At 37.5% G+C, this 14,941-nt stretch overlaps 1 protein-coding gene across 6 annotated transcripts in view; it reads left to right on the top strand.

Annotated features, from left to right (window-relative positions):
* Window positions 1-14,731, top strand: part of HECTD1 (HECT domain E3 ubiquitin protein ligase 1) — a 59,408-nt gene extending 44,677 nt beyond the window's left edge. For all 6 annotated transcript variants that reach the window (XM_058806171.1, XM_058806169.1, XM_058806166.1 and 3 more), the window contains 16 exons: window positions 251-384; window positions 1,953-2,109; window positions 2,955-3,177; window positions 5,638-5,692; window positions 5,926-6,108; window positions 6,457-6,667; window positions 6,749-6,834; window positions 6,995-7,122; window positions 8,826-9,027; window positions 9,172-9,309; window positions 9,562-10,169; window positions 11,696-11,774; window positions 11,886-11,979; window positions 12,292-12,442; window positions 13,285-13,429; window positions 13,796-14,731. In XM_058806171.1, the coding sequence (XP_058662154.1) occupies window positions 251-384; window positions 1,953-2,109; window positions 2,955-3,177; window positions 5,638-5,692; window positions 5,926-6,108; window positions 6,457-6,667; window positions 6,749-6,834; window positions 6,995-7,122; window positions 8,826-9,027; window positions 9,172-9,309; window positions 9,562-10,169; window positions 11,696-11,774; window positions 11,886-11,979; window positions 12,292-12,442; window positions 13,285-13,429; window positions 13,796-13,933 (2,732 nt within the window). In that variant the 3' untranslated portion in view covers window positions 13,934-14,731. The remainder of the gene's footprint in view (window positions 1-250; window positions 385-1,952; window positions 2,110-2,954; window positions 3,178-5,637; window positions 5,693-5,925; window positions 6,109-6,456; window positions 6,668-6,748; window positions 6,835-6,994; window positions 7,123-8,825; window positions 9,028-9,171; window positions 9,310-9,561; window positions 10,170-11,695; window positions 11,775-11,885; window positions 11,980-12,291; window positions 12,443-13,284; window positions 13,430-13,795) is intronic.
* The last annotated feature ends 210 nt before the right edge of the window (window positions 14,732-14,941 follow it).

Genomic DNA, 14,941 nt, shown 5'->3' with positions numbered 1-14,941 from the left:
CAATTGTACCAATAGTAAGTGCTTCTGTAGTTAGGCTGTTGACTAGATCCATGGACTTTTTACCAGGTGTATACTTTTGTCACAGATTTTATTTCTGTTCTGCAGTAAGTAATGTTTTCTTTTTCTGGTTTAAGTTTGAGATTTGTTTTTGCACTCTTCCCAGTGCTTCTGTTCTCTATTTAAAAAATTCTGCTTTAAAAGTTACTCTTGTTGTTTGTTCTGTATGTAAATATATATATGTGTGTTATAGATTTTCTTGATAGCTGCCGAGCTAGTACTCTGTTGGCAGAGTTAGATGATGATGAGGATCTACCTGAGCCAGACGAAGAAGATGATGAAAATGAAGATGATAACCAAGAAGATCAAGAATATGAAGAAGTTATGGTATGATATAGTTAGCATTGATGGTATCTTAATTGACTAGCAGGTGCTTTAAAAGTCCACAGATTTTATTTGGCAATAGGAAGTCCTAGCTACAATATTTCCATTAGTTAAAACAAGTTTATTTAGATTCATTTAGTTTCTTGCATATGGTCAAAACCACAAGTGTTTTTATACACTAGCATACCCAAGAAACTTACAGGTCAGAGTTCATGTCTTAAACCAGGCTAGGAACAAGTTGACAGATGTTAGAAATGATGGATCACTAGTTCACAGGCTGATGAAATGGTATAACTGTGGATATATAATGCATGCTGCTGCATTTGTAGTTGATTCAGTTTGGGGTGTGTTTAACTGTAGGCCTGTGTGAAGCGAAAGTTTGCCAGAGGAAATATCTCTCTTCTAAAAAATACTCCAGCAGAAAAATCAATGGGGTGGGGGTGGGGGGGAGGTGCTGGACAAACCCAGCATGGTAGTTCACATGGTTCTTGCTTAGACTATCAGGAGTTCTGGCTTTTCATTTGGTTGTTGTTAACTGGTATGAATAGTGCTTGGTCTTATACTATCACTGAAGTGATCAGAATGAATATTGCAAAACCTAAGAGGAAAAATAGAAGGCTTCACTAATGCTAATTTAATATTTTCCAGAATAAATAGAATATTGTTTTATGGAATTATAGAAGCTTTGTCTTGTAATTAATATGCAAATATTTTTTTCATTTGAACCAATATATATAGCATTTTAACTTACTGTGTTTATGGTTTTAATAGAAACTCAGGCACATGACTAAACGTCTTGTTGTTTCACCTTCTGCACAAAGATACAAAGTTGGGAAAAAATCAAGCCAGTACAACTTAAGTGGATCTACAATGCAGACAGTAACTTTAGTTTGTAGAATGTTGATCCGTTTAAAAAAATGGTTTAATGGCATTACTATTATTTAAAAGTATAATATATTATATTTATAAATTCATAAATTATATTTATAAAAATATAATAATATTATTTTAAAATTATTAAATGGAGTTACCACAGTGTGTCATATGGTCCAGCCTCCTTGTTCAATTGGGGTCATCCTGGAGCACATGGCACAGGATTGTGTCTTGATGGTTCTTGAATATCTTCAGATTGGCACACAACCTGTCTCAGTGTGTGTTTGCTCACACAGCAAAGTTCTTCCTCGTGTTCAGGTGGAACTTGTGTGTGTCAGATTCTGTTTCTTGTCCTGTTGCTTGGCACCACTGAGAAGAGCCAGGATCCATCTTTTTGACACTGTGTCATCAGATACTGGCAGACATTGATGAGGTCCCTTCTCATTTTTCTCATTTGCCTCTTCAGGAGGCCTCTCCAGGAGCTTCACATCTTCCTGACTGAGGAGCCCCAAACTAGATATAGCACTCCAGATGCAGCCTTACCAGAGCTAAGTAGAGTTGCAGTTTAGTGTGTGGCTGTTGTATTCATGAACTCTCAATTTTTTAATCAAATTATTCTCTTTAGCAGAATCAGAAAAACAGCTAGGATTTGTGTTTTTTTTTTTTTTTATTTGCCTTTTTTTTTTTTTTTTTATTAGGAGGAAGAGGAGTATGAAACCAAAGGAGGCCGTAGGAGAACATGGGATGATGATTATGTGTTGAAACGACAGTTTTCTGCATTGGTTCCTGCTTTTGACCCAAGACCTGGTCGTACTAATGTGCAACAGACAACTGACCTAGAAATCCCTCCCCCAGGTATGCTGACAAAGTATGTGATGCTTAATCTGGCTTTAGGATGGAGATTTACTGTTAAGTGCCCACTGGATCTGGGGATGCTGTCACTATTAATCAGTACAACATGCTCTTGTGGCTGTGTGGCTTTTCTCTGTTTGAATGAGAGTTTCATCTACCCCTGCAGATCTAAGCATTATTGAGGGAAGAGTAAATTAAGTGCTGTGTAAAATGAGCATATTTAGGAATTTAACTAGGATCGTCTCTTACCATGATAAATAATAAAATTTCTTGATACATTAAAGATGTGCTAAAGATGCCTGGTTTGACCTGCAGGGACTTAACTGTGTTAATGCTACCCAGAATAGTTTTGATTGGAGAGACTGTGCTGAAACAGTGCAAAGCTGAGGCAGGAACGAGGTAATGCAGTGATGGAGAAGTGTGTACAGTCAACAGCACAGCACCTGATCTTGCTCCTTAGTTCATTCTTGTTCAAGCACGGTGGATGTACTCAAGAGTTCATTGCAGAGAGGAATAAATAGGTTTTAGCATAGATGGAAATAAGCCACTGCTTATTCTGAAGAACTGAAAGGCAGGTACTGTGTAGGAAAAGAATGCATGTGCTGTGATAATATATAAGATGTTACCAAGATACAGGCATCAGAAGGGATTTCAGAAATTTCTGTTAGTTTTGTTCCCATAAAGAAATACTTCAGTCATAATTTAGTTGATAGTTAGAACTCTGTCTCATCTCTGGCATGTGTGCAGTAAGTCATTACACTTCCTTCTTGAACCATGTTATTGACATTTAGGCCACCTTGTCATGCATTATGAATTTTTTGGTAAGGGTTCTCAAATGATTTTTGCAGGTACACCTCATTCAGAACTCTTGGAAGAGGTGGAGTGCATGCCTTCACCACGTTTAGCGCTTACCTTGAAAGTTTCGGGTCTTGGAACAACTCGAGAAGTAGAACTGCCCCTAACGAACTTTCGATCCACCATCTTTTACTATGTACAGAAATTGTTACAGCTTTCCTGTAATGGCAGTGTGAAATCAGACAAACTTAGACGGATTTGGGAGCCAACATACACGTAAGCTCACCACTTCATTATTCTGTGTAGAGACTGCTGTGGCTGATTAGCAAATGGATGTTAATTCTTTAACTCCTCCTCTGTAATAAGCAATGCTAGAATTAGATTTTTTTTTGTATTTATGTCAGGATGTTATTACTGGTTTTCAAACTACTGCTGTGCCTGCAAAACCAGGGGGAAAAATCATAACCTTTAGGGATCTGCTTGGGAAAATCCCATGACGTTATAGTCCTAGCAAAAAATCAGCCAGGAGAGTTGGTTGATTTTTTTTCCAGGATCACTTTCTCCAGACTTAAGAATAAGTCTATCCCAATATGTAGGAAGTCAGAGTCAGTAGGAGACCTCCATGGATTAACAAAAAAGCATGAAAGGGAAGCATGCAAGGAGTGGAAGAAGGGTCAGGTGATCTAGGAGGAATCCTAGTTGTCCCAGCTTGAATACAGAGCATTAGGAAAGCCAGAGCACATCTGGAATTGAATCTGGTGATATGTGAATGGCAAAAGATTAGTGAACACTTTTATACAAGTCCATGGGACCCAATGGAATGTACCCATAGGAGCTGGCCATTCTCTGTTATCTTTGGAAGGTCATGAGGGTTGGGAGATACTTCTGAGGACCGGAGAAAAGGAAGTGTCATTCCTGCCTCCCTCAAAGACAGGAAAGATCTAGGGAACTACAAACTGGTCAGTCTTTCATCCCTGGAAAGGTGATGGAGATAGTCCTGGAAACCATTTTCAAATGATGAAGGATAAGGAGGTGATTGGAAGTAGGTGGAATGGATTTATGAAGAGAAAATCATGCTTAACCAGCCTTATAGCCTTCTACTATATGCCTAGCTCAGTGGATGAGAAGAAAGCAGCAGATATTATTTTTCTCAACTTTGGGAAGGCCTTTATTGCTTTCTCTCTCAGTGACAAACTTAGAAAGTATGGACTAGATAGTGTCTCAGAAATGTCTGAACTGTTGGGCTCAGATGGTTGTGTCCTTGGTGTAAAGGCCAGCTGGTGTACCCCAAGGGTTGATGTGAGTCCAGGACCTTTTAAACATCTACATTAGTGGACTGTATGATGGGACAGAGCAGACCCTTAGCTTCCAGACAAAACAAAACTGGGGAGGAGTCACTGTTGGACCAGATGGTTGTGCTGCCATTCTAAGAGACTTCATCATGATGGAGAAATGGGGAGACAGGAGCTTTGTGACATTCCACAAAGGGAGATGTAAAGTTTGTCAGCTGGGGAAAACAGCTCTGTGTGTTACCGCTCAGGCTGGGAGACAGCCTGGAAAGGAGGTTGGTGAAAAAGGCCTTGTGGATCCAGGTGGGCATAAAGTTAAACATGAGCTAGCAGTGGAGCCCAGTAGCAAGGAAGATCAGCAGCACCCTGGGCTGCATGAGGAAAGTTGAGTGAGGTGATCATCCCCATCTGCTCAGCATTGGTGAGTTACACCTGCAGTGCTCTGTCACAGTTCAGGGCTCCTCAGTACCAGAGGGACAGGAACACTGGGGTGAGTCTAGCAAGGGGCTGCTAGGATGATTAAAAGGCGCATTGCTTCTGTCATACAAAGAGTCTGAGAGATCTGTATCTGTCTAGCCTGGAGGAAAAAGGACTTGTGGGCTCTTACTGATGTGTATCAATACCTGGTGGAGGACATAGGGAAGCCAGACTGTGGACTTTTCTTTGTTGTGACATTTGAGAGGGCAAGAGTTAAAAAGGGCTCAAACTGAAATACAGGAAATTCTATTTACATGTGATATTTGAGGGCCCTTCCTGCCTCAGTTATTTTTTCAGTGTTAATTTGACCTTAATAGCTTTATAGTAATAGACAGAAATTGTATGGCTTGTGGTGGGGATTAGGGTAGTAAATGGGCTCCATTTACTACCCTAATCAATGTAACTTCTGTCATATTAGAAGAGTGATGTATATAGGAGTGACAACTGCAGTAAGGAGGGGTACAGTATTTTTAACTGTAGTTCAGATTTTGTCGGTGCTTTTCTGTGTGCCTATTTTCTGAGTTGTCTTCTGTCAAAAATTGCATGCTGTAACAAACTGGTTTTTTGTTAGAAATAGTTGAGAAACATGAGAAATAGTTGTAAATGTGCATGTCTTCTAAGTTAATGCACAGCAAGCTTCTCTAGGACTTCAAAATTTTAAAGAGTTGGTGCATGTGTAGTGAAAAATCTAAAGTTGATTTGGCAAATTGGCACAATGAAGGTTGTTTGATTACTCCAGTCTCACTTAAAGAAACATGAATACTTTGCATGATTTATCATGAAAATAGAGCTTGAGAAATTTGCTACTTCAGGGTATCTCAGACGTTTAGTGCAACAAAGAACAGCTGCTGTTGCTGTTTTACATCACAGTATCTAAATGTCACTGATACCTAACAAGTTGATGTATAACCTCAGAATTTAGAGGATGTGCTATGAGTATGAAATATTAATTTATTGTTTTGATGTCTAGAATCATGTACAGAGAAATGAAGGATTCTGATAAAGAGAAAGAAAGTGGGAAAATGGTAAGATCTACTTGTGTCTTTGTTTTATGGCTGTTTAATAAAAGCAAAAGAATATTGTTGCAGTTTTTGAAATGCTACATTAAAAAAAACTAACAGTTTTCAATTACTTAAAGAATATTAGTGAGTGTATTTGTAAATGCATGCTCACTTAAAAAAAGACATTACATGTTGCATGTGAAATCTTAAAGACTTTACAATCAGGAAAAACCAACATTTGGTGGTTCCTGTTGTAGGGTTGCTGGTCAGTAGAGCATGTGGAGCAGTACCTTGGCACTGATGAATTACCAAAGAATGACTTGATAACCTACCTGCAGAAGAATGCAGACTCAGCTTTCCTGCGCCACTGGAAATTAACCGGCACTAATAAAAGTATTAGGAAAAACAGAAATTGTTCCCAGCTCATAGCTGCATACAAGGTATATGTCTGCATCCAAACTTTTTTTATTATGAATGGCTATGTGCTTTGTTTTGCAGCTTTAAAGATTCTTGTTGAGGGAGAGCCATGATATTTATAGGGAAGTTGAATGTTCAAAAGCCAGTTTCAAGTTTAGGTTTTGCTGCTCTTGCCTTTTCATTTTAATGTCTTCTGTTAAACATAGTTGTGTTAAAATGCATTTGGATCATGATTTGCACCATGCACAGTTTGATTAAGTGTTAAGTTTGAACACAGTAACTGTTTTGATTTTTTTTCAAATCAGTTTGGAGTACAGTCCTAGAGACAGCAACACACAGAGTTTTCATTCTTAACCATTCTCTTTTTACAGGACTTTTGTGAACATGGATCAAAATCTGGATTGAGTCAAGGGGCCATTTCTACTCTTCAAAATTCTGATATCCTTAGTTTGGCCAAGGAGCAACCCCAGGCCAAAGCTGGCAGTGGACAGAACTCCTGTGGAGTAGAAGATGTTCTGCAGTTACTTAGAATTTTGTATATAGTTGCCAGTGACCCTTACACAACACGGACTTCTCAAGAAGGTAACTTAGTTAATTGGCAGAGCTTCTGAAATACTTTAATGAAAAGAAATAAAGGAAAACTTTTCTCTTGATTATTTTCAGAAGGAGATGAGCATCCTCAGTTTAACTTTCCACCAGATGAATTCACAAGTAAAAAAATTACTACAAAGATTCTGCAACAGATTGAGGTATTACACTAATAAATTATATGCAGTGTATATCTGTAGTATTGTTTTATGACCCTGTTATTGTCTTCCTTACCTTGACTGTTGGAAATTATTGGGGTTTTTGCCATTTTTGATTTTTGAATTGTTTCATAAATGTTTTATTCCTTGCATTAAACTACAGGAACCATTGGCACTAGCAAGTGGAGCTTTGCCAGACTGGTGTGAGCAACTAACAAGCAAGTGTCCTTTCTTAATTCCATTTGAAACGAGACAGTTGTACTTCACATGTACAGCATTTGGAGCATCAAGGTAAAAAAAAATAAAATACAAGAAGTATGATTGCTTCCTTTTTATTTTTTATGTATGACAGTTTGTAAATGCTGATTTCCAGAAGGACCTTAATCCTAATGAGACAAATTTTTCTTGCCAAATGTGAATAATTTTGGGTGATGGAAGCAAGAAGATGGAAAAACTCAGAATGACAAGGAATTTAATTTTTTAACTTCAGCTGAAGACTTGCTTGTGTACTTATATAAGCCAGGTTTTCTTATTGGCCAATTTGTCTGAGTTACAGTTCATTGCATAAAGAACTACAAAATATAAAACATTTGGAGAATCATATGAACTGGAAGTTTTTTGGAAACATGTACATTTTTATTGTTCCAGCAACTTGTGATTGTTTTGGTTCATTTATTTTTAATTCATTAATGTTTTAACAAAACAGAAAAAAACTAAGAAGAATAGGCTATTTTGAAAGTTACTATAAGTTGCATAATGAAATTGGAACAAAATCAGACTTTAAAACATACAAGGGTATTCTCTATAGTTCTTTGTTACCTCAGAATCATTAATATCTTTATTGCAGCAGTCATAAATTTTAGAGTATGTAGACAGTGTACACCTTTTTGCTGGTATACTTTTTTTTGTAACAAGAAGGAAGAAGTAGGTTTTCTTGACTGTTGCTACACTTGATTTTCCAAATCAGAGGGTAGAGAGAGAGTTGCCAAAATGACAGTTTTGTCTTACATGCAGTAGAGGTGCATTATGAGGAATGTAAAATGAGGTATTTAGAAAGAAAGAAAAAGGAAGAGAAGAAAAGGTATTAACTTGCAAGACATCAGTTTAAATCTTTTTATTGTGTAAAAATTTTAACTTCTGCAGAAGGATGGTCCATATGTTGTGATCTTTTTTGTTTTGTAAGAAGGTTGTTTTTAGAGAAGCTGCATTTTTAAGAGATGCCTCAGGAAAGATTGCATGTTAGTTACTTCATAAGTAAAAAGCTTTCTTAAGCTCTTAAAATACTGAAGTAGTTCTTGAAACTCATATATTCTGTATGAACTCTGTGTACACTCTCTGTGTCTGTCATGACATTTGACTATTTTTTCAAAACAATCAGCAGATGGTAGCTTGGAAGGTAGCTTATTGCTGCATAAATGATAATACATACAAAAATTTGGAAATTTGACTTTGTGTAAGTACTGCTATTAAATGTAGCTGTTCTTCACTGATATGGGTCAGTTTGTCTATGATTGCACTTGAACTTTGGTTCTGTGTTGCTCTAAGGAGTGTGTAAGTAAATAACTGCAAGACTTGGTCAGTATCAAGGGGGTGATGTGCAACTGCCTTACTGTATATAATGAAAAGTGTCATATGTGTCTATAACAGTTTTGAGCATCTGTGATTAAAAGCTCAACAGTAAATGCTACCTTTTGTTCTTTCCACTGTAGTGTAAAAGCTACAGAAATTCAGATCAAGAATTGTATGTTTTCATTGGTGCCATCATCAGAATCTGGCACTTAGAAATTATTTTGTTTTCTGACTTCATAAAATATGAAGCAGCCCGTATTTTGGGGCATTTCTGGCTGATAAATAGTTTAGTTTGGTTTATACCTAAAAGAAGTTGGGAGGCAATTAGTACTTAAACAAGTCACTTTTTATTGGTGACTACTTTCAAGTTTTCATGCATGGAAGACATGGAAGTTTTAAACGGCTGGTGTTTGGTTTTTCTCCAGAGCAATTGTGTGGCTGCAGAACAGACGTGAAGCCACTGTGGAACGGACAAGGACCACGAGCACAGTGCGCCGGGATGATCCGGGGGAATTCAGAGTTGGACGCCTCAAACATGAAAGAGTGAAAGTTCCGCGAGGTGAATCCTTGATGGAGTGGGCAGAAAATGTCATGCAGATTCATGCAGACAGAAAATCTGTTCTAGAGGTAAAGCATATCTGCCTAGCAGAGCGAGGTTAGATAGCTGTTTCCAATGTACTGGACAGGATATTGAATATCCTGCTCCATTACCAACACCGAACATTTCACTAGGATTTTCATTTACTATTAACTTTCCTTATGTTTTTCTAGGTTGAGTTTTTAGGGGAGGAAGGAACAGGCCTGGGTCCTACCTTGGAATTTTATGCATTGGTGGCAGCAGAATTTCAGAGGACAGATTTGGGAGCTTGGCTTTGTGATGATGATTTTCCAGATGATGAGTCCAGACAGGTACATTTTAATTTGTATTTTAAACTGAGTACTTGTGTAAAAAAAATGGAAAATGAGCTAGACATCCAGGTAGGAAGAATACATGTTCATACAGCAGCTAATAATCATGGTCAAGAATGATCACTGGTCCGCAGCTTGTTTTTTTAATTCTTCCCTTTTTAACAGAGCAGTAGGGTATAAGAAGTTAGTGCAGCTATCTAATGAAATCCACCTTTAATCATGTCTGCTTTTTTTGTCTCTCTCTTAAATCAGGTTGATATCGGTGGTGGACTGAAACCACCTGGCTACTATGTACAGAGATCATGTGGACTGTTTACAGCACCATTCCCACAAGATAGTGATGAACTTGAAAGAATAACCAAACTCTTTCATTTCCTTGGAATTTTCTTGGCTAAATGCATTCAGGACAATAGACTTGTGGATTTACCCATTTCTAAGCCTTTTTTTAAACTCATGTGTATGGGGGACATTAAAAGTAACATGAGTAAGTTGATATATGAATCACGGGGTGACAGAGACTTGCACTGTACTGAGAGTCAGTCAGAGGCTTCCACAGAAGAAGGACATGATTCCTTGTCAGTAGGAAGTCTGGAGGAAGACTCCAAATCAGAATTTATTCTTGATCCACCAAAACCTAAGCCTCCTGCCTGGTTTAATGGAATTTTGACATGGGAAGACTTTGAATTAGTAAACCCACATAGAGCTAGGTTTCTAAAAGAAATTAAGGACCTTGCAATTAAAAGACGTCAAATTCTAAGCAACAAAAATCTGTCAGAAGATGAAAAGAACACAAAACTACAGGAATTAATGCTGAAGAATCCATCAGGTTCAGGGCCTCCTCTTAGCATAGAGGACTTGGGGTAAGTTTTCATATTTATTTATACATAGGCAAATAATCTTGTGTTAGAGAAAGAAGCCAACACATAATTACAAATGAATTAGTAATAAAGCTTAGTTTTTAAATAGCATCTTTGCAAGGGGGAATCCATGGAGATGCAGCCATATTCTATTTCTTTGGTTTGAGGATTTTTTCTTCTCACTTGCTCAGTTTCCTAATCTTAAATTTGGCTATGTTGCAATGATGTATGACTCTGGAGACATAAATACTTGTAAAAACAACTGCTTGTAAAATTACAGCTTTAAAAAAAGGGTGATTCAGTAATTTCTTTGCTCTGATAACTTGAAATGTATCAAGTGTTTTGGAGAGCTTTTAAAGAGGACAGATTGACATCTCTGTTTGTGTTCCTAGTACAATGTATAAATCCATGTTAAACAGAGCATGTATTGAGTTCTAGCAACTGTAAAAGACAAACTACTCATACCTGTGTAAACCCATGTTAGGATGTCATCTTCCCTAGTTTTAAATACTTCCTGTGAAACAATAATTTTTCTACCATTATATTTTAATCATATTGTGCCACAAAAATTATGTAGTGTCAGAATTCAGTAATTACTTAAGGCTTTGGAATCATAGACTGTCCTGAGCTGGAAGGAACCTCCAAAGATCAACCTGCACAGCACCATCCCCAAGGGTCACACCCTGTGCCTGAGAGCATTGTCCAAACACTTCTTGAACTCCCCCAGGCCGATGCTGTGATCCCTTCCCTGAGGAGCCTGTTCCAGTGCCCAACCCCCTCTGGGGGAAGAACATTTTTCTAATACTCAGCCTAAACCAACCCTGACACAGCTTGAGGCCATTCCCTCATGTCCTGTCACTGTCACCACAGAGAAGAGATCAGTGCCTGCCTCTCCTCTTCACTGTAACTGCAGTGAGGTCTCTCCTCAGTCTCTTCTCCAGGCTGAATAGACCAAGTGACCTCAGCCACTTGTATGCCTTCCTCTCTGGACCCTTCCCCATCTTTTTAGCCCTTCTGTCAGCGATCTCTAATAGAGATCACTAATCTCTAATTATATCCTCAAAGAGCTTGTGGAATTTAGCCTGCCTTGTTATAGAGAGAAGGCAAGTAGCACTGTTGAAGAGCCTAAATGCCTTATAGTTCAAATGGCTCTGTAATTGTTATTGCTGGAATTTAATGGAAATAGTTTTTCTGAATTTATGAACTAAATTAAATTATTTGAGTAGTTTTGAAGCTGATAGCTCTAAAATTTCAATTTATGATATTTTCAGTGCGTATCAAATCCAGGTAAATAGAGAGTAAGAATGTGTTTGCATACCATATGTTTGAAACACATATTATCTGTGCAGTCCATTAATGTTTGTAGTTCTGTACTTTTGTATATACATGAACAGTGGTTCAAAGTGATCCACTCACAATGATTTGAAATCCAGTGAGGTGCTTTTGGGTGTGACAGGTTGTAAATCTGGTGTCTTTACAAAAGCAGTAGCAGACTTGTTTTCAGTTATTAACTACTTTGTATTTTGAAGTTTAAATTTTCAGTTTTGCCCTTCGTCCAAAGTATATGGGTTTACAGCTGTGGATCTCAAACCAGGTGGTGAAGATGAGGTGAGAAAAGAACCTACCTTTACAATTTAACCATCAGTTCAATTTTTATGGTCTCAATAATAATTTTAATGAACAGTGAATTCTTAGAGTATCTATCTACTGTCTTTGCAGACTGTAACAATGGATAATGCAGAGGAGTATGTAGATCTCATGTTTGACTTCTGCATGCATACTGGTATACAGAAACAAATGGAGGCCTTCAGAGGTAATTGTAAATATAACAATGTATATGAAGTTAGGTGGAATAATGGGTGTTTAGGGGATGCTGGTTGAAAGTGGTGGCATAGAATGGCTTTCAAAAATAAACTTTTTACTTACGAATGCAATAGGTAAGATACTAATTTCAGAATACCTTTGCATTAGTTATGCTGTTTTTAATTGTGAAGATGTTCCACTTACCTTAATTAAGAAACTATTGATTGATTCTGGTTTGACTAAAATACAACTTAAATGCTGAGATTATTTTATAAACATTATTTGGACTCATGTTTATGACTGTGTCTTGTGTAAATTAAAGATGGCTTCAATAGAGTCTTTCCAATGGAGAAGCTGAGTTCCTTCAGCCATGAAGAGGTTCAGATGATTCTGTGTGGAAATCAGTCACCTTCTTGGGCAGCTGAGGATATCATCAATTACACCGAACCCAAACTGGGATATACAAGAGATAGGTACTTTTATTCTGAGTGATTTTTAAATAGTAACTAAAGGAAAGTGTTAAGTGATAGAATGTCCGGGATGTTCATTAGATGAAGTTGCCAAATTAGATTAAACCGGTGGTTACTGAGGAGCAGGTGATTGTCTAAAATTGCATGAAACAATGTGTTACAACAGATAGGTTAGAAAGTACTTGGTAGTTTTTTGATGAGGGAAGATTAAAAAATTATTCAAAGACAAGTAACTAATGAAAACATAATGGCAGCTAATGCAGATTACTAAAATTAGATTTTAGAGTTTTTATTCTCATATTTGAGAGTAGTTATACTTTTTTATGATCGTGCACATTTGTTACTTTGCTCATATTTCTTATTCCTTTCTCTTGAGGTGTAGTTAAAAAAAGAAAGTGTACTATGTAGGGGACAAATATACTTACTGGTGGTTGGTTATCAGAAGGTGGTCTTGATGTTTTTGGGTTTGTTGGGTTTGGGTTTCACTGCTTGTCATGTTTGGTAGTAATAACATAAAAATCACTTCTGGAGCTGTGTTAGAATAAGCCTGCTGAAATGTTTGAGCTCTACTTCTCTACCCAGTAATATGCATTCAAATGCAAGATACCCAAATAACACCCCAAGATAAGTATGTACCTATAGATTTTGTCTAAGGAGATTAAAGACTATTTTTTTTTATTTAAGGATGTTTTATTCTTAATACTCAACAGGCCCTAGAATCTTACAATGTCTGCTTAAACATGACTAAAGATTTTAACTCTACTGTGTCAAGTTAAGAGAAATTTTAAAACTCCCCACGCTCTCTTCTAGTGTTATCAGAACTAATTGCTTTACTTTATTTTCAGCCCTGGATTCCTTCGATTTGTGAGAGTCTTGTGTGGAATGTCCTCAGATGAGAGGAAGGCGTTCCTGCAGTTCACCACGGGTTGTTCGACGCTCCCACCTGGGGGGCTGGCAAACCTCCACCCCCGGCTCACTGTTGTGCGCAAGGTACGGCTCTCACCCTTGGAGCTGCTTGGGCTGGCACTGCAGGGCTTTCTAATTAACAGTGATGGCGTTTGTTTTGGTTATTCAATTTATGGCAGTATGCTATGGTTTTAGTGCTAACCTCTTGTTTCAGGTCTGCTCTCTGATACCATATATATATTTTTCACGTATAATTAATATATTTAAATATCAAAGTATTAGTCTACATGTAAAGCAAGTATATTTATAAATTGGCCTGTAGCTTTGCTGATGCTATTGTTTCTTGACAACTGGTGTTAGCTACGCAGCAAGTGCCATGACTTAGAGGCACTTTTAAATTCCATACTGAGTGCTGTTAACAACTGCTGTAAAATTCTCTTTTTTCCTCAGGTTGATGCTACAGATGCAAGTTACCCATCTGTGAATACATGTGTGCATTACCTAAAGTTGCCTGAGTATTCTTCTGAGGAGATTATGAGGGAGCGTCTGCTAGCTGCTACCATGGAGAAAGGCTTCCATCTCAACTGAGCCGCTGAGCGCAGCCCGCGACATGGAAGTGTTTTTGATCCTAGCGAAGCCTCTTGTGTTTGTGTGCAAAAATACGATCTCCACGCTGTGCTCTGACGAGACTTGCCTTTTTTCACCTGTGAGGCTTTAGGAAAATGTGGAATGTTTGTTAGCTGCTAATGACAAAATAAATCCTTGTAACTACACAGCCAGCAAGAAATTGGCACAGAACACTGTGTGATGCTTCAAGGGCTTGCACAACTGGAAATTAAGGTGTTTCTGTTTGACTGTTCCAAAGAACAGATCATCAGATTTTCAGTGTTCACTGATACAAATTTCTAACAGTGTATTGTGTAAAGTTTGTCTTTTAATACCCTGTACACTACGGTTGCCATCACTGATCCCTGTTTTGCTGGCTTTAAGCTAACTGGTCAGAAACTTGCTTCCTTTAAAATTTAGACTTAATGGGCATCTCCAGCCTTTTCTTTTTTAATGGTGCCTGCACTATTGGAGTATTTTAGTGGGTTTTTGCGTATAATCATGCACAACAATTTTTTTTCTTCTTTTTCTTTCAAGTGGGAATATATTTTGATTTCTCAAATGCCCTGCTATAAAGATCAAATCCTTAAGTGTGTTTGTGCAGCTCAACAATAAAGCTAATAAAAAACACTGGTTCCTAGTGCAAGGCACACTTAAAGCAAGTTTTACTTTCGGTTGTATTTTCTTTGTATATTATAAACATTTATTTAACTTGTTGCAGTTTGAAGTTTAAAAAAAAAGCACCCAATGTGTAAGCTCAAAAGTAATCATTAAAATGTTTGCAACATATAAAAATGTCTCTTCTGAATACTTCATTAGTACTTGCTAAATCTCCGGACACGTTCTGAACAATGTGCCATGCTTTTTTAAAGGTTTCAAAGAACTACATAAGAGAACTACTGATCTCACAAATTCATCTCCGTGTTCAAATCTTTTCAGAGTAAGTGGAAATTCTTAAGAGTGATCTGGCAGTGATCACCTGCATGTGGT

This window comes from Ammospiza caudacuta, chromosome 6 (genome assembly GCF_027887145.1).
Source record: "Ammospiza caudacuta isolate bAmmCau1 chromosome 6, bAmmCau1.pri, whole genome shotgun sequence".
Lineage (NCBI taxonomy): Eukaryota > Metazoa > Chordata > Aves > Passeriformes > Passerellidae > Ammospiza > Ammospiza caudacuta.
This window is presented reverse-complemented; position numbering and strand designations above follow the sequence as displayed.